The 19,102-nt window shown below is 39.8% G+C and overlaps 1 protein-coding gene across 1 annotated transcript; it reads right to left on the reverse strand.

Annotated features, from left to right (window-relative positions):
* Positions 1 to 7,036: 7,036 nt before the first annotated feature.
* Positions 7,037 to 9,597, reverse strand: LOC146368836 (tripartite motif-containing protein 16-like). The gene has a single exon (XM_084911353.1). It carries the CDS (start codon positions 9,395 to 9,397, stop codon positions 7,736 to 7,738), a length of 1,662 nt encoding a protein of 553 aa, XP_084767479.1. The 5' UTR covers positions 9,398 to 9,597; the 3' UTR covers positions 7,037 to 7,735.
* Positions 9,598 to 19,102: the final 9,505 nt, after the last annotated feature.

The following is a 19,102-nucleotide window of genomic DNA, read 5'->3' on the forward strand; positions in this document are numbered from 1 at the left end:
AAAAACCCTGTACAGGAAGTAGATTTCATCTCTCTGATAAAAGGAGTTCTAATCCCTGATCCTATGAGTCTGACCCAGTAGATAATATTTATATGATCATATTTATGCCTTTGTTGTTTCACAAAGGGTTAAAAACATTCACAGGTTGGACTGTGGTTCTCCTTTTAGCGTCTCTGCTGGAATTTTAACCGTGAACCTCTTAGATCTAAACTTCTGAACTGCTCATCTCACAGAGGACAAAAGGGAAGAACCCCGAATCTCTTCTTCACCTCACTTTTATACCTGCTCACCCTTTCTCCCCCCTTCCCTCAGTGGACGTCACATCTTCACACTTGGGCCAATCAAGTTGTTGACATTTAATCATCCGATGTCCACCCACACCTCATCTCTCTCTCTCTCTGATTTACAAGATTTAACACAAAGTTTAAACTTTTAAATCACTTCATTACATTTTCTTTGTCACTCTGATGGTGACGGCCCGTTTGAAGCTGAAGCTCCGGCACATGAGTCAAAAAATCAACACACTGCTTCAGAAACGCTGTGCTGAGGCTTGGTTTGTCTGAACAGAGTCACGTGATCAATGACGCCTGAAGCTTCATTCAGCACGTCACTGCTTCAGTACCTGATTCAATGGTTTATAAGGAATTGAATCATTGGTGGGATTTGTGCTGTGTTTTGGTGATTTTGTGAGAGCGAATCAGTGTGTGACATAATTATAGACATGGAGCCAGGAAGAGAGGACGCTCTGCCTGTTCCTGAATAAAAACCAGTTCATCAGCAATTCTGCTCCCAGGTCTAAAATATGATGCACATACTTACAAATATAGAAGTTATAGTTAGGGATGGGTATCGTTTAGGTTTTATCCGATACTGGTGCCAAACCGGTACTTTTGAAACGGTGCCGGTGCTTAAACGGTGCTCAAACCGGTGCTTAAAGAATGGAGAACACAAAATTGGTTCAAAAATCTCTCATGTTCAGCTGTTTATTTGTAAAAAGACAACAATGTTAGCCTTTTCTGCAGCTATGGGGCATATATGGTAACATTCTTGGCTGGAAGCAGTGCTTAAACAATGGAAAAAACACAAACTTTGTCCAAAAACCTCTCATGTTTAACTGTTTTCCACTTTTTCTTTGGTCATTTTAGCCTTTTTGGCCAGGGTGAAGGGAGCATCTGCCATCAAACAAGAAGACAGCCGCATGTAGCTATGATGATGTTTGCTAGTTCACCTACATGCATTAATGTAATAACGTGGTTAGCCTACTCAACGTAAATTACACACGGACAACATTAAGCTACTCACGCAGAGACGAACGGCTGCTGCTGCATCATCATCCGTCATCATTTCTGCTACACTGGCAGGGCTAGGGGCCAGGACTCTCCTCTTCGGGTTTTTGGGGGATGTTGCTAACTCCAGGTCCGATAACAGGCAACCCAGCCTCAGTAGATGTGCTCGGTGAGGTCTCGTAGCAAGCTATCAAATACGGCGCATTTCTCGGCTTTTAAAAAAAAGCCAGGTGTTTCATTGGATTTGAGGTGTTACCTCCTTTGACAGTATCACAGTATCAGCTTAAAGCACTTGTTGCAGGCTGCTGAGTTTGCATATTTTGCTGTGAAGTACAGCCAGACTTTTGACCGCTTCGCCTTAGGCATTTTTAATCTGTAGCTCTGCTCTAAAAGAACGTACGTACCTGGACCCGCCTACTATCCTCGGAAATGTAAAATGATTGGCTAGAATCTAAAGTGTATCACACCCCAGGAAAAAAAAGCACCGAAATAAAGCACCGAAATGTGCGCTGCTTTTCGGCCTGGTTACTACCGTTTATGTCAGAACCGGTGCCATCATGGCACCGGATACCAGTACCCATCCCTACAGCTAGGTCAAGGCATATGTGAGCAACGTAGTGACAAGCAAACCTATCAAGTCACATAAGTTGGAGGAAATTCGTAGAGCTACACAGAGGGACTCAGAGCTTCAAAAAGCAATCATCTTCATCAGACAAGGGTGGCCTCGGAGAATGGCAAAGAGCTCACCACTGCAAGGCTTTTATGCAGCCAGAAGCCACCTTTCAGAATCAGATGGTCTAGTGCTCTACCACGATCGCATCGTAATTCCCACAGCACTCAGACCCAGTGTCCTTGACCAATTACATGAAGACCACCAAGGACTAACTAAATGTGGAGAGCGTGCAAGATCAACAGTGTGGTGGCCCAACATTGGACTTCAAATAACACATAAGGTGAGGTCATGCAACTTTTGCAGAGAGCACAAGCCTACACAGCGACGGGAACGTCTCGTGACTACTCCTCTGCCCAATGGCCCCTGGCAAAAGATTGCAGCTGATCTTTGCGAGCTTGAGGGTAAGAACTTTCTTGTCGTTGTTGACTATTTTTCAAGAGACGTTGAGATTGCTTCCCTCACTACAACAACCAGCAGACAGGTCATTAACAAGCTTAAACACATGTTCGTTAGATGGGGCATCCCGTTAGAACTGGTCAGTGATAATGGGACGCAGTTCACATCATCAGAGTTCCAAGACTTCAAACTGAGTTATGGCTTCACCCACACTACGTCGAGCCCTCATTATCCCCAGTCAAAGGAGCGGCTGAAAGAGCTGTCCAAACGGCCAAGTACATTCTCAAACAGCCTGACCCCTGCTTAGCCTTAATGAGTTACCGCTCTACACCAATTGCAGCAACCGGTGCAAGCCCAGCTCAACTTATGACAGGACGTCAAATCCTCACCACCGTCCCAGTACTCGAAAAGACATTGCTGCCCAGTCCAGTCAATAGGGACACGGTGTGCCAAAGAGATGCTGCAGCTAAGGACTCTTACAGATTCTTCTACAACCGCAGACATTCAGCTTCTCCCAGGCCAGGATGTTGTAGTGAAGCTTGACAGGGAAAAGGGGTGGACGACTCCAGCCAAGGTCATCAGTAAGTCTAAGGAGCCGAGATCCTACTTGGTGGAGATGGCGAATGGGAACGTGACTCGCCGCAACAGACGACACCTTCAGCCTGTCCCAGGCACCGCTGATCCTGAGGAGCAGCAGCAGAGCACTGTTCCAGCTACACCGACTACTTCAACTAAAGGGGCGGCTGCTTCCCAGGAACCACCAGTAAGGCAGGCATTGCCAATCCCTGTCCCGGGGTCTCCTCTCCGCCCTACCACACCTGTGAGAGTGACTTCCAGTTCCATTAAAGTACCTCTCAGATTCAGAGACTGAGGACTATCTCCTTTCTATGTTCTAAGGGCAGAATAATCCCTTATCAGGACTGAGGGTAGTCAACCCCTGTGATGTCCTGCGTTCTGACAACACTGTTTTATGTTTAAAGTACTTTTGTTAAAGGGGGAGATGTTGTGAAATCTGTTTATGTTGTCCTAGTAAGGCTACCATGGGAGCAGCCACTAGAGGTCGCTAGAATACTGGTGTGTATATGTTTTTTCCAGAAATTGGTGTAGCCACGTACACTGCTGCTACAATTCAATAAAAAGTGGTTCGTGCTTGAGAACCCTGCGTCTTATTGCCTCCGATCATGACAATAACTATCAAAAACGTGAAATGATTTGCAAAGCGTGAAAGTGTTACGGCTGAAGAGAGCTATGGCGGTATCTTTGGAAGCTGTTTACATAGCTAATAATATACCATGTAACCATGGAGACAGAGTCAGTCACGTGAGGTAGCGGTGCATGTTTACTACAGTGAATAAGGTGATTGTGTGCACAGCATCCACACGCTGCACAGGGTAAAGACATTACTTCAATATGTTTTCATATTTATATATATTTACTTCTGTTGTCTATCACCTCAGGTTCCTCATTACAGTTTCAGCCTACAAATGTGCTCAAACATTCATGTCTCAGGACAAGAAGACCACAACAGCTTCTGTTCCACTGCTATACATATACTGTACTTATTGATGAAAACTTCCCACAGGACCTTCAGTCATTTCTGGCAGGAAGTTTATGCCCATCCTTTAATACTTATGGATGAGGTAACATCAGGCAGCAAGTTTGTGCTCTACTTGCATAAGGTGATCTCTGCACATCCAGAATATGCTCACCTCATGGACCTGAAACTTTCCTGTCCATAATGCTCTCCAAGGCACATGATCTCACATGTGAGGTAAACCTAAGCAGCTTCTTAGACTACCATGAGCTGGATGACTGAGAACCTGCACAGACATCTGTGAGGTAAACATATTTTTCTGTGAGCATCATTAAGTCAACTCTAGGTTTCATGTGCTGATTCGGATGCTTTACATTTATTCTGTTTTAGAGCAGGTGGAGAGGGGGAACCAGATGGGAGCAGGTTCCACTTTGGGTGATGAAGTGGAATAAGTGATCACCTTTTTGTCTCAGCTTGTCATCACAACTAAATTCATGTTCAAATGAAGCTTTTTACTGTGACACTGATATCTGTATTTGTAATTGTACCTGCCTTGCTTTGTCACTCCAGATTTCAGCACAGTTCTCTGCACTTGTTTATATGACAAAGTTTGACAGCAGCAGGGCTTTATGTTTGTGGGTTGTTTAATAATGTGAGGCCTTCCTCAAACCGCTGCCTCAGTTCATGCTGAAGCCATCTGCCATTATCTACTAGAAATGCTGTCAAACCTAAAGTGAGGATGTGGTCCCAGCTCGCATAATTAGAGAGACTAAACCAAAGTGGTCTTCTCTGCTGAATATGGTGCCATGGTAGAAGCAGCAGACAGATGGATGTCTTCACTGACAGTCATGTTTTCCTGTGGCAGTTACTCTTTGATGATATGCTTTACATTACCTTTGTTTTAGGTAAGTGTGTTATCATTAAGAATCATTAAAGATAATTTAAGGTATGGTTGACATTGTCTCCAAAAATAAGTCTTTTGATGTGATGGCTGTATGAAGCCATAACTTTATTAATCTTAATCTTATTGATATATAAACCCTCTAGTTTCAGCAGCATTCTTCAGGTTTTTAAAAGCTTCTCTGTGGCAGTGCTGCCATTTAAAAAGTAATTAGAAAGATTCCTGACTGACCTGCTCTGTTGTGTGTAACCTAAAGGGTCTGATTCAGGTCTGTGGTGTATATTGAGTCAGAAGCTAAACATGCTGCTGAAACACCTGAGGGTGGTCTATGAGGAATACATCCCAGGAATCATGGAGATCATGCTGACAGAGCTTGATAATTGAAGATGATGCAGGACGAGCGGTTCAGGAATCAGTTCTCATGATGACGATGTGCAACTGCATCTCACCATTATCCTCTACAGAGTTGGTAACATTTCCCATATTTAACAGAATAGTAATTTTGATTTGCATTTTCTGTTAACAACAGTAGAGGCAACAGAAGATTCACACTGATGGATGAAGCCCATCAGTGTGAATCTTCTCTTCTGCTACAACATCACCTGCCGTATTCAATCCTCCATACCCGACAGTAACAGCTGACTGTTGTGTTGAGCTTCTTTGTGAGATCTGTTAAATGTAAAGTTCATAAATCCACTACACTTTTTGTCAATGTTTGTTTTTCTGTTCTCATTCCTGGAGCTACCAAAAAGCAGAGGTGGCAAAAGTGCAGACGTTCTGTATTTAAGTAGAAGTACAGATACTCGTGTTACTCAACTAAGAGTAAAAAAGTTCAGGCTCTGAAATAAAGCTTCTGTGTGAGTTCAATAACAAAGATCTATGGTCTCACATCTGTCCAGGTGCTGCCGGCTGAATCTAAGCTTTATCACTTCCACTGTCAAGATGTTTGTGTCATCACTGGTCTGGTCCAATCACATTCTCCCGGCCTTCTCCAGGCCAATCACCATTCATGCTGTGTACTTTAAATCTCACTGTGCATCTGTCATTCTCCTTCATAGACGCCTTTGTGCAAAGCACCTCCTCCCCAGTTCCACCTCTCATCACTCAAGCTTCATTCAAGTCACCTTCATCTCCATCACCAGCATCTAGGCTCTGGGGGGGTCCTGCTCTAATCTGTTTCACAGCTGGAGCTCCGTTCTGCAGAGAGACAGACCACCAAACACCTTTGTACATTCTGTTTATCAATAAATCATCTTCATTCTTTCTGACGATCTCTCCTTATTGAAATGTACTTAAAGTAAAAAAGTAAAAAGTTGCTCCTTAAAGGAAAATTCTACCATCAAATTTTAAGTAAAGGTAACTGAACCTGGTGCTATATTAATATTATAATAACAAATATTAGTACATAAAAATTCAAATGTTCAAATCTAAATTCCAATTCTGATGACAGTTAAATATCTCATCTGTAAAAAGCCTGTATTGAAAACAGTACAGCACTTAGGGTCCAGCATAGCAGTGATATCAGTTTTACAGCAGGAGCAGTTTGGAGTCCAGTCTTCTTCAGCTGACTGAAGAAATCTGCAAACGTCATGTTTGTCATATTTGTACACAAAACTGAGGTTGTCGTGTAAATTATCAGCTAAACTAAATGTGAATGTTTTATGTGTTTCTAATGAATGAATGGCCTTTAACTAAACAGAGAAACAGTTTAATACAGAAAAAGTGATTTTAATACAATATTATGCAAAGTGTTTCTAAAATTATTTTATTATTAATCCTTTATTTATCCAGGTAAAAAATCTCATTGAGATTAAAAATCTCATTTCCAAGAGAGACCTGGCATCATGGCAACAAAAGATAAATTGAGTTATAAAACTCAATGAAGGACACAGTTCTATGTAAAAATTATCTATGACACAGTGCACTTTATGATAAAGGCTTTATTCAGCCTAAAAACATGGCAGAATGTAAAACATGTGGACAAACTGAGCTGAGGTGCTTTAACCTCCTCTACATCCCTGTTAGCAGGATGAAGGCGCCCTCTTGTGTTGTGCATCACTTTCAGATTTCACTTGTTAACCTGCAGGAAGACAAAACTTCACTGAGCCTTCAGCAGCTTCAACATCATCAGTAAAGACAGATTTAAATATGTGTAATATCACACTGAGTCAGTTTGTTCACAGGAGTCACAACCTGTAACACTGATGCTGCATTCAAGGACCATTAAAAAACATCTGAAAGGACTTAAGAACATCAAGAAAATGTGACTTGTTTCTCTGTAATGAAGCTGTTTTAGTGAAGAAAGTTGAAAGGTCACAGAGCGACTGCTGAATCTTCTGCTCTAAACATGAACTCTGAACTTTGTGATGCTTCAGGAGGAAAACTGCTTCAGTTATTCTCTCAGATTAGTTTCATATTTTCTGCATCAGATTTGAGTGAGATCCTGGAATGAAGACAGAAGAAAAGACTGTGTTCAAAGTTTGATTTATAGTCAAACCTTCCAGTTTATTCACACAATAAAACATCAACACAATATATGAATTCATTCATTAAAATCACAGTTTTTCCTCATTTGTTTGATGATTTTGACAAAAACAAACACAAACACACACACATGGTCTGCCATACTCATAAAGAGAAATGTCGACATTTTTCAATACAAATATTCCAGAAACATTTAGAGGATAGAGAAGTTTACATTTTCATGTGGAGAAATATTTTAGTAAATCAAAATGATGATGAGCAGTGATAGCCTCCATAAACAGTCACAGGAAAGATCTCCTTTAAAAACTCAGAAACATCAAGAGAACAACTAGAAGATGTGGAGGTACCACCCATAATGTTTGACTGACAGCTGATCTCTGTGCAGAAATGATGGAGAGAAAATAAAATGAAACTAAAATACAGATTTAAACCCACAATATGAACTTCAATAAGACTTCAGTCTATTTGAGCTTAATCAACTCAGCTGTGGCTCCATAATAAAGCCAAAGTCCAGCATAGAGCGGCTGAGTGAATGTGGTCTGGACTCTGTGGAGGAGAGTCATGGTTTCAGAGATGCTGTAAAAGGACAAAATACCTGCTCTGTGATCCAGGTACACTCCTACTCTGGAGGAACGAGGACCTGAGACACGAGTTTGGATGTTGTTGTACCGAAATGAATAACTGTTGTTGTAACACTCTAATGACCAAGATTTGTCATTACGTCCAAATTCACATTCACTCCCTCCTGTTCTGCTGATATTCTTGTATGCGACTGCTACATAAACTCCTCCCCCTCTCCACTCCACCTCCCAGTAACAACGTCCAGTCAGACTCTCTCTACTCAGGACCTGACGCCAGTCAGTGAATCTGTCTGGATGATCAGAATAAGACTGTTGTTGTTTCATTCCAGTTGCTTTTCTGTTCCCCTCTGATAATAACAGCTGTGTGTTTGCTGTGTTTGGATCCAGTGTGATTTCACATGAATATTTTAAGAATCCATCTCTGGTCTTTGGCTCTGCTTTTGGATCTGACAGTAAAACATCCACTTCAGTGACTGTCAGTGAGATGTTTGTCCATTCCTCTCTCACAATGTCCTGTAGTTTATCTCTGACCTCTGACACAGCTGCTGTCACATCCTCAAAGTAGCTCAGAGGACGGATATTGATGCTGGATGAGTCTGTAGACTCACTGAGTGCTGACAGTGAGGGGTAGTTGTGTAGAAACTGGTTGTGATCCTCTGTGTGTGAGAGCTGCTTCAGCTCAGCATCTTTCCTCTTCAGCTCAGTGATCTCCTGCTCCAGCTTCTCCTGAAGCTCTTTGACTCGACTCACTTCAGTTTCCTGCTGGGATCTGATCTGCTGCTTCACATCAGAGCTTCTTTTCTGGATGAGATGGATCAGCTCAGTGAAGATCTTCTCACTGTGCTCCACTGTTTGATCAGCAGACTGATTGATGGCCTCCACCTCCTGTTGAAGCAGCTTCACATCTTTCTCTCTGTCCTGGATTCTCTGCTGGATGTTTTGTCGACTCACCTCCAGCTCTCTCTGCCTCTCAGTCCTTTCTGCTGCAGCTGAGACTGTGTCGTGGCCTTTATGTTCATCCACAGGGCAGAGATAACAGATACTCTGCTGATCAGTACGGCAGAACATCTTCATCACCTCATCATGACGAGAGCAGATGTTCTCCTGAAGCTTCTTGGAGGGCTCCACCAGCTTGTGTTTCTTTAATGGAGCCGCATCATAATGAGGCTGAAGGTGTTTCTCACAGTAAGATGCCAGACAGACTAAACAGGATTTGAATGCTTTCATTTTTCTTCCAGTGCAGAAATCACAGGCCACATCTTCAGGTCCAGCATAGCAGTGATCAGCAGGAGCAGCTTGGAGTCCAGTCTTCTTCAGCTCCTCCACTAAATCTGCTAACATGGTGTTTTTCACCAGGACAGGCCTCGCTGTGAAAGTCTGTCTGCACTGAGGGCAGCTGTAGATTTTCTTCTTTTCCTCTTCATCCCAGAAGCTTTTAATACAGTTCATGCAGTAGCTGTGTCCACAGGGAATAGTCACCGGATCCTTCAGTAGATCCAAACAGACTGAACAGCAGAATTTTGTTTGATCCATTTGATTCATGTGCTGTGCCGTTTCACCGTCTCTCAGTGACTGTCAGACAGTTTCACTTCCTCTGAACAGAAACAACCTCTGTGCTCTGAAGGGAAACAGATCTCTGCTCTTGTTCACCTCCTACAGGAAATGAGGCTCACCAGCAACTGCATTTACACCATGTTGTTTAGACCCATCCTGATACAGACACATCTGTGAAGGGAGGCACTAAAGAAATATTCACATGATGCAGGGTGTGGTATGTTTGGTTACAACATGCAGTAACAAGTCTGACCCAGTTAAACTTTAATAGTTTATCTTTACTTGGATGTTTGAAATGTGACAGTCAACACTCAGCGAGTTCATTTTATATTTCAAAAAGTTCAGCAAAGTTTAGGATGCTGTGAGGAATAAAAATAAATGACACTTTATATTTTGACATTTTCTAATCTTAGTTCATTCTTGAGGCGACTTTTGTTGTGATTTGGCGCTATATAAATAAAATTGAATTGAATTGAATTGAATTCTCACACTTACAGAATGATGCATGGGAACAACTGACTCCACTAAATCAAACCTATGTTTAAATGAGATTATGATCATTAAATAGTAACAAATTTTTAAATTTAGCAATAACAAATGCAGATCGGTCCACAGTGTTTACAAAAACAAACAAACAAACAAACAAACATTATTTTGTAGTTTTTCCTGTGTACACAGTCACAGTGGAGTTTCAATGAAAACATCAAGATGTTCTTGAAATGTAAACTTTAAAGTTTAATTCAAGGTTTTAGTAAAATTTTGCCTGAACTGTTTAGTAATTTTTCACAAAGTGTCCATGTCAGTAATCCATTCAAATGTATTTTGGTCTTAAACTGATCCAGTAAATGTAACTTTTTCTCACCTACTTAATCGAGTATTTTAGTTGTTTAACTGTCATTATAACTAAACTGAACATCCAAAGCTTTTCTCACTGCAGTTTTGTTGTGCAGTTATAGCAGCACTTTGAATCAGCCACAGTTTTATAGAACTGTCTGTTGAATTGCTGTTTTGTTTGGTGCGATGGTTCATTTATTTAAATAATTGATGATAATTTGATATATTTGATTATTTATTACTGGTGCAAACAATTCATTTCTTCATGGTGCAAATATATAGTAGACTCAGGAGTTAAACCCAGTTTTCTTGGCCTTTGTTTATCGTTTCATTTAAAATCTTAATGGGTAAAGATCATCATAATTACATATGAAATTATATGTACAAATTATATGTTCCATTACACTATTAACAGCACAGATTATACAGCAAACATCAGATTCATGGATGGAGCCAGAGGCTAAATGACTGTTCAGTCCTCTTTAGGAAACGATCTTCATATGACGACAAACACGACAACAATCAGCTGTCAAACTGTACAAGAAGTTCACAGTAATGTAAAAGAAGTTATATCACTTTATTTTTTAATGTACGCACTCAGGGTCAGGACTGAAGACACTGATCGAGGAAATACTCTAAATATAAATATTCACCTAAACATTCAAAATTATTCAACTGCATGAAAAGAAATATGAACTCTCTACAATACTGGCTTCTGATTGGCTGAAAAAGCAGGTGCTGAACTTAGTAAAGACATTTTATCATCTAAACCAGACAGAGTCATGTTTTCAGCAGTGTCTGTATCCTCCATATAGACCATGCCATGGTCCACCTAGGGTGAGCAGGTGTCTGACTTTATGTGGGACTACACAGCGCTCAGTCCTTGTTTCCCTGTGCCACACACACATTGAGCCAATGTCCAGTTTTTTTATTGACTCTAGTTTCTGTCGATCGGTAGGCCCACAAAAAAACCCTGTACAGGAAGTAGATTTCATCTCTCTGATAAAAGGAGTTCTAATCCCTGATCCTATGAGTCTGACCCAGTAGATAATATTTATATGATCATATTTATGCCTTTGTTGTTTCACAAAGGGTTAAAAACATTCACAGGTTGGACTGTGGTTCTCCTTTTAGTGTCTCTGCTGGAATTTTAACCGTGAACCTCTTAGATCCAAACTTCTGAACTGCTCATCTCACAGAAGACAAAAGGGAAGAACCCCGAATCCCTTCTTCACCTCACTTTTATACCTGCTCACCCTTTCTCCCCCCTTCCCTCAGTGGACGTCACATCCAGGGGCGGATCTAGAGAAATTTTCTTAGGGTGGCAAAGAAATCAAATGGGGTGGCAAAATTAAAGCATTTTTTTTCCAAACACATATGCAGGTGGTTACATGTGGTTAAAATGATTCAAATGCAGTAAGTATACACGTTTTTCATATAAATATATAACTTAATTATTGTCTGTATCCCACATAATTACACACTTTAGTTACATAAAACATGTGAGTTTTGATCTATGTACTGCATAGCCTGTATAATAAATAAATATGTAGCCCAATAAGTGTAAAATCCAGAAAGCTACACAACATGGGGCGCTTCATTTACAAACACAAGTCTAACTTAAGTTTCACCCTTTTTTTTGTTAGAAAACAATCACATTGTTACAGCTTAAATTGCACAAAATGTCAGGAGCCTGCACTGTCATGAACAAAAATTTAAACCTAATTTTTCATCATTTGTTGGATTAACCCTCTGAGGTCTGAAATACGACCGGCCATTTTTGGCTCCTTTTGAGTTTACGTTTGTATTTCACCCTCAAATTGTTTCATTTTATTTTTTCCCCCTTGCCTTGTTTGGTATCATTCTTTTTTAGCTCAACTGAATTTAGTTGTTTTTTTCACTGACATACTGCATTAGTGTTACTGATCTGAAATCACACAAAGAACTTAAAATCCTAGTAGTATTTTTTTACTGTAAAAAAAAAACATAGACATGTTGATTAAATTTTTATAACTTGAAATGCAAATATAAAATATATCTGTACATTTTGTAAACATATACAACTATTTATCTAAAAATGCAGCCAATACACCTGCCGAGTTTTTAAATTTTGCACAACCATTTAAAAATATTACTAAAACTAAAATGAGAGAACAATCAGGTTTCGTAATAAAATGCCCCACAAATGATGTGTGCCAGTAAAAAAAAAAGTTTGTCCACCAAAAGACAGAGGAGAAGAGCACAGGGATAAACCTGCAGGCCTGACAACAGGTGGTGTATCACTCCGCTGGTTTTCTACTTAGTGACAGTTTTTACATTGCAAATGTGCCTTTGTGTTCATTAGTGCCCTCACTGACACACAAAGCAAAATGACTACACAACAGAACAACTACACAAGACAACACAACACACTAAGAATACACTCCACACTAAACATCACAAATCTCCCACATCTAAAAACTCTCTCTCTCTCTCACTCGCTCGTTCTGTCTTGCTGCCGTTACCGTAACTCCCAAAACTTTTCCCTCTTCCTAAACAACCAAATCTCAGTGTTGACTTTTTTTAATTGGTCGACATGGTACATTTTTCCACCGATAGGAAAGAGGTGGCTTTTTTCCTTTCTTTACTGTTTTCGTGCTGTCCTTAAAACGCTTAAAACACACACACACACACACACACAAAAACGTGACGACAGTATTTAGAAAAAAGCGTGGCTTATATATATTATCATAACTCTGGATTTACTGGCCTGTAATTAAAATTTATAAACTTTGAAGTCCGAACTTTCAATGTGGGCTGAAATAGAGACTCCGCGTGGCTGCAGCTTTTTGCTAACTAAAATCAGTCATGTGATTTGGAGGTGCAGCGTGTCCGTGGACCACGGAGGGTTAATAACACTCATCTTCCTTCCATTTACAGAGTGTAACATCCAACCACCTGTGTAAAATCCGAAATTCCCATGGTGTTGATCAAAATGTGCTCTGGCACAATCATAAGCATGCTTGCTACTGAAAATAAGAAAAAAGCCCTCCTGCTATGGGCTGAACCATTTGTTAATGGTGGAGGGGGGGAACACTATCCAATATATTCAGTTTTAGCATTTATATTCACTGTTGACTGTAACTATGCTCAAACTGCTAATGCTATCTTATTTTGATAAACAACACTGTCATATGCAAAACTGGGGTGGCACTTGGGGTGGCAAGGGATCATTTTAGGGTAGCAGTTGCCACCCCATGCCACCCTTCTAGATCCGCCCCTGGTCACATCTTCACACTTGGGCCAATCAGGTTGTTGACATTTAATCATCTGATGTCCACCCACAACTCATCTCTCTCTCTCTCTCTCTCTCTCTCTCTGATTTACAAGATTTAACACAAAGTTTAAACTTTAAAATCACTTCATTACATTTTCTTTGTTATTCTTAACACAGAAAATTCACATTCAAAAACTTAACACAGAATAAAACAGAGTAGCCAGTAGTGGGACATGGTTCCAGCAACTCTGATGGTGACGGCCCGTTTGAAGCTGAAGCTCCGGCACGTGTGTCAAAAAATCAACACACTGCTTCAGAAACGCTGTGCTGAGGCTTGGTTTGACTGAACAGAGTCACGTGATCAATGACGTCTGAAGCTTCATTCAGCACGTCACTGCTTCAGTACCTGATTCAATGATTTATAAGGAATTGAATCATTGGTGGGATTTGTGCTGTGTTTTGGTGATTTTGTGAGAGCGAATCAGTGTGTGACATAATTATAGACATGGAGCCAGGAAGAGAGGACGCTCTGCCTGTTCCTGAATAAAAACCAGTTCATCAGCAATTCTGCTCCCAGGTCTAAAATGTACATAAGAAATATGATATACACATAATTATAATGATATAACTTATAGTATATTATATATAAATGTACCAGTCTGCTGGTTAATTACATAATCAGGTGGAGGCAGTGACCTCACAACCTCCTATAAGCTTTAAGTTAAGGTTACTTTATTTATACCCACAGGTACCCACTGTGCTTTACAGAACAATGATAGCATTTGGCCTCCCTTCACAAACACACACACCTAATGAAACCTGACAAAACACATATTTGGTAATTAAACAAAATGAATCAAATCAAAAACAATTCTTATTGAGTTCAGTGACAGCAGCAGGGACAAAGCTGTTTTTATAATGCTTTGTCCTGCATCTTGGAACTAGAAACCTCCGTCCTGAAGAAAGAAGCTAAATCCACCCCGTAGAGGATGGGAACCATTTTTAAGGATTGATTAAGCCATCTGTGGTACCTGTTTAGAGTACAGGGAGTCTAAACAGGCCTGTGACTCATCTATCAGACGACTGGACCATCTCACTAACTAATTCAGTCAATTTTTCTCTGTGACAGAGGTCTGACTGAACCATGCCACCAAACAAAAAGATAAAACAGACTCAATAAAAGAACAAGAAAACAAAGTTAAAATCTTTCGCTCAATGTGGAAATGAGCAAGTTTCCTGAGGCAGTAAAGGCACTGGTGACCCTTTTTACAGACCGATTTGCAATAAAAGTTCAGTTTTTCATTGATTATGGTCCCAAGATATTTATATGATTGCACTTGCTCTATTTTCTGACCTTTAATTAAAGTGACTCTGTGCCCATTTTGTTGTTTCCTAAAATCAATAACCATATCTTTTGTTTTAGATATGTTCAATTGGAGATAAGACTCCTCCCACCACTGAACAAAGTCATCAATGATTGGACCGTGGTGAGTTTCACCCTCTTTCAGTAAGCTGACAATAACAAAGTCATCTGTAAATTTAATGATGGCCCTGTTTTCATATCTGCTCTGACACATGTTTGTAAAGAGAATGAATAATAAGGGCGATAAGAGACACCCTGGAGGAGAAGCTGTGGAGGAGAACACTGGGTCAGACAGAACCCCATTTATTCTCACTCTTTGTGACCTGTCAGTTAAAAGATCTAAAATCCAGCAAACCAGGTTTTTCCTGATTTCAAACTCTTCTAAAAGTCTTTTCATTAAAATATGGGGCTGTGTTGTATTAAAAGCAGAAGAAAAATCAATGAAAAGAAGTCTTGCAAAAGTCCCTTTACTCTCTACATGTTTAAGAATCAGATTTAGTCGAGTCCAAAGCGCGTCCTGCACTCCTCTGTTGGGCCTGTACGCAAATTGCATTGGATCCAGCTGATATTTAATCTCTTCCATAATCACATTTCTGATGATGTTTTCAAAGACTTTCATGACAACTCAGGTGAGGCAACAGGCCTGAAGTCATTCAGGACGTTTGGACGACTAGATTTAGGGACATGAACGACGACAGCTTCCTTCCAAAGCGAGGGCACATTTTGTATTTGAAAGGATTTATTAAAAATAACCTGAAATTTAGGACTGAGTTCTTTATCGCAAGATTTAATTAGGCGGCACTAATGTTATCAGGGCCCTGGCTCTTGTTCACATTAACTGTATGAAAGGCCTTTTGGACATCGCTGAGTTCAGTGATGAAGTGTTGAGTATCTTTCAGTTTCTGTTTCAGTTCAGAAGAACTAAAACGAGCATAAAGCATATTCACATCTCTGTCTGACTTAAAACCGTCTACAATGATCTGACTGCAAATTTGCTTTCAAGAAGGTTTTTGTAGATCTGTTTTGCTTTCAAGAGCTCGATTTTCAAGTCTTTGGTGACTGCCTGAAAGTCAGTAACAGCCCCCTCTTTAAAAGCCTGTCTCTTTTTCCTTAAACAGGATTTGATGCATTTGGTGACCCATGGCTTATTGTTAGGGTACTAACAATAGGGTACTTTAGCACGCTTAAGGGGTATAATCATGTATTTACAAAAAACTGCATATGAGCTAACATACACCAAAGCATCAATACTGAAAACTTCCCAATCTGTAAATTTAAAACATTCCTGCAAGGTAAGCACAGATTCTTCTGACCACATGATTGATTGATGATAACATAATTTTTTCACCCCCCAAAAATTCACGTTCAAAGCAACATATCAGCCCGATATCACACAGAACTGTCACATGACATCAAACACAAGCTGTCAGCTCTGCAGAGTGGGCAATCATAATGAAGCAGTTCATTATAAGCTGCAGACTCAAGCTGCTCTTCATATATTTGTCCACCAGATGTCACCAAAGAGGACTGTGATGAAAGCTTCGAGTAATGAAGCGTTTTTCATTACAAGCTTGGCCAACTGACTACAATCTACAATAAACTAATATGGCTTTTCAATCCTTTCTTCAAACACCTGGTACCACCAGGAACTTAAACGTATATATTTTGATTTATTTAATTTATTTTCAGCATGGCAGTATTGATAAACTGAGCATAATTAAACCTCAGTGAAACCACATATAAGTTCTGGTAACTGGCACATATTTATGTTTAACATGTTGTTTTATATTTTGACCAGTTTCAGGTGTTTGTGCGACTGTGTTAACCATCAGTAAAACCACATATAAATCACACTTCTGTGTTTAACAATTACAACACTTGATGCTGTTTTTCTGATTCAGGATTATGTGTGTGATGAGTTGGCCACACAGTTCTTATCTTTCTGCTTCAGACACACAAAACTGCCGAGGTTGAAGCTGGCTTCAGTCTCTTTCTACCCCAGGTCTCACCACATTTCCAAAATGTAAACTCTGAGTCTCATAAGAAATGTGGTTCAAAAAGATGTGCTGATCTATGAATGCATCCTTACTGAAAGCTAAAGATGTCCAGCAGACAAAAACAGCAGCTGAATGAACAGTTATCATGAGCGAGTGTACAAACACTATCACAGGAAATAACAGAAATAAACTGTAGTTTCCATTTATACCTGTAGTATTTTTTCAGCTCCATGTCATCTTCCAATATGTCAAAATATGATTTCATTGTATCTTAAACAAATACAAACTTCTTTCTTTTCCCAGAATTTAGACAAATGAACAAAAAATAAATGATTATTTATTTAGGTATTAAAATAGGAAAAATCAGTTTAAATTAGAGCACCATTAAAACAAGGAATTAGCACAGAAATGCCAAAAGACAAAAACAGATCAATAAAGTGTCTTTAAAAACAATTCAAAAACAGTTGTAGGATCAGTTTTATGAACCATGTTCTGTTAATACAGGGAGTGCAGAATTATTAGGCAAATGAGTATTTTGTCCACATCATCCTCTTCATGCATGTTGTCTTACTCCAAGCTGTATAGGCTCGAAAGCCTACTACCAATTAAGCATATTAGGTGATGTGCATCTTTGTAATGAGAAGGGGTGTGGTCTAATGACATCAACACCCTATATCAGGTGTGCATAATTATTAGGCAACGTCCTTTCCTTTGGCAAAATGGGTCAAAAGAAGAACTTGACAGGCTCAGAAAAGTCAAAAATAGTGAGATATCTTGCAGAGGGATGCAGCAGTCTCAAAATTGCAAAGCTTCTGAAGCGTGATCATTAGTGATGGTGAGATGAAGCCTCATGATGAACTGAAGCTTTCCACCCAATTGGTCGACTCATGGTTCGAAGCATTGTGATGATTCATTTGCTCTACTGCGCCATCAAGTGGACAATTCAAGTGAAGCGGGCTCTGTGATTATAATGATGTGTAAACCTCTAAACTGAATAAATAAATAGTTTTCTTGGTTATTTATCCCGAATATTGTCTCAGTATGTGTGATACAAAAGAGAAAGTGGAAAGTATCAGGACAGCGTTTTGGTATGATTGTGTAACTGTTAGCCTCAGACAGTCAGTCAATAGTATAATTCAGATCATAGATCAGTACATTTGCATATTTGTATAACTATAAAAAGAAAGCTGACACTTTCGAGACTTTATCTAATGTGTAAGCATCACAGCAGATGCCTTTGTGTCAACATAGCTGAGGCTAAAACAGAAAAACGATTTTATAAAAATATTCAGCAGTAGATCAAAACCGAAAGAAAACCATTAATCAACAAATGAACATTACCTGATGCTGCTGAATGGAAGGAGAGCAAATAGAGGTTTTATTAGAGACACACCTTAGCGTTTTGCAATTTTGCATAATGTTAAAAAGTTTAAATTATTTTAGTAGCCTATTGAACGGCAGAAATTAGGTTTTCTTTTCGGAAGTATTTAAATGGGAAAGAACAGCGGCTGACAAACAACGGAGGTCTTATGCGTAACAAACAAGCGAATAATGCAGAAAACAGATTTTTAGACGGGAAACTGTTCTTGAAGTATACTGTGTGTGTGTGTGTGTGTGTGTGTGTGTGTGTGTGTGTGTGTGTGTGTGTGTGAGAGTGTGTGTGTGTGAGAGAGAAAGCTGTGCATGAATGTTTGAAGAGAAATAAAACCTGCAGCTTCAGAATCAGCGCAAAAAAGGCGTAAACACGAAGCACGGACCCGCCGACGGATCAGAATCAGTGAACTGTCGGCTTTCAGCCCCGACCGTGTCCGTGCTGTCTGGTGAGAAAGGCGACATCTCACTGATTCTGATCCGTCAGCGGTCCGCGCCTTGTGTTTACGTCTTTGTGCAGAATCGGTGTACCTCCTCTCATTTACTGTTTTAGCTGTTTGGTGGTGGTTGAAATGTAGTAATATTTATATTAAAAATCGATTCAGGATTTTAATGAATCGATATCACGTTATCCAAGCTAGAATCGATTTTAATCGATAATCAAAACCAGCTCCTAGTACCTGTGTAATCATGCTTATGTACATCTGGATAATGACACAAACTAGTGTTTGGTGCTTCACTTTTCAATAAACTAAAAGACAGAAATCAGATTATAGGATGTGTAGTGTTGGTTATTTATATTATGGTGTTTATCATTTGTGATATTTATTACTGTGTGCATACTTTATTAGGAGAGACAAAATTAAAAAAAA

The sequence above is a fragment of the Perissodus microlepis genome, chromosome 18 (assembly GCF_051167445.1).
Source record: "Perissodus microlepis isolate ML-2025 ecotype Zambia chromosome 18, ASM5116744v1, whole genome shotgun sequence".
NCBI classification, from domain to species: Eukaryota; Metazoa; Chordata; class Actinopteri; order Cichliformes; family Cichlidae; genus Perissodus; species Perissodus microlepis.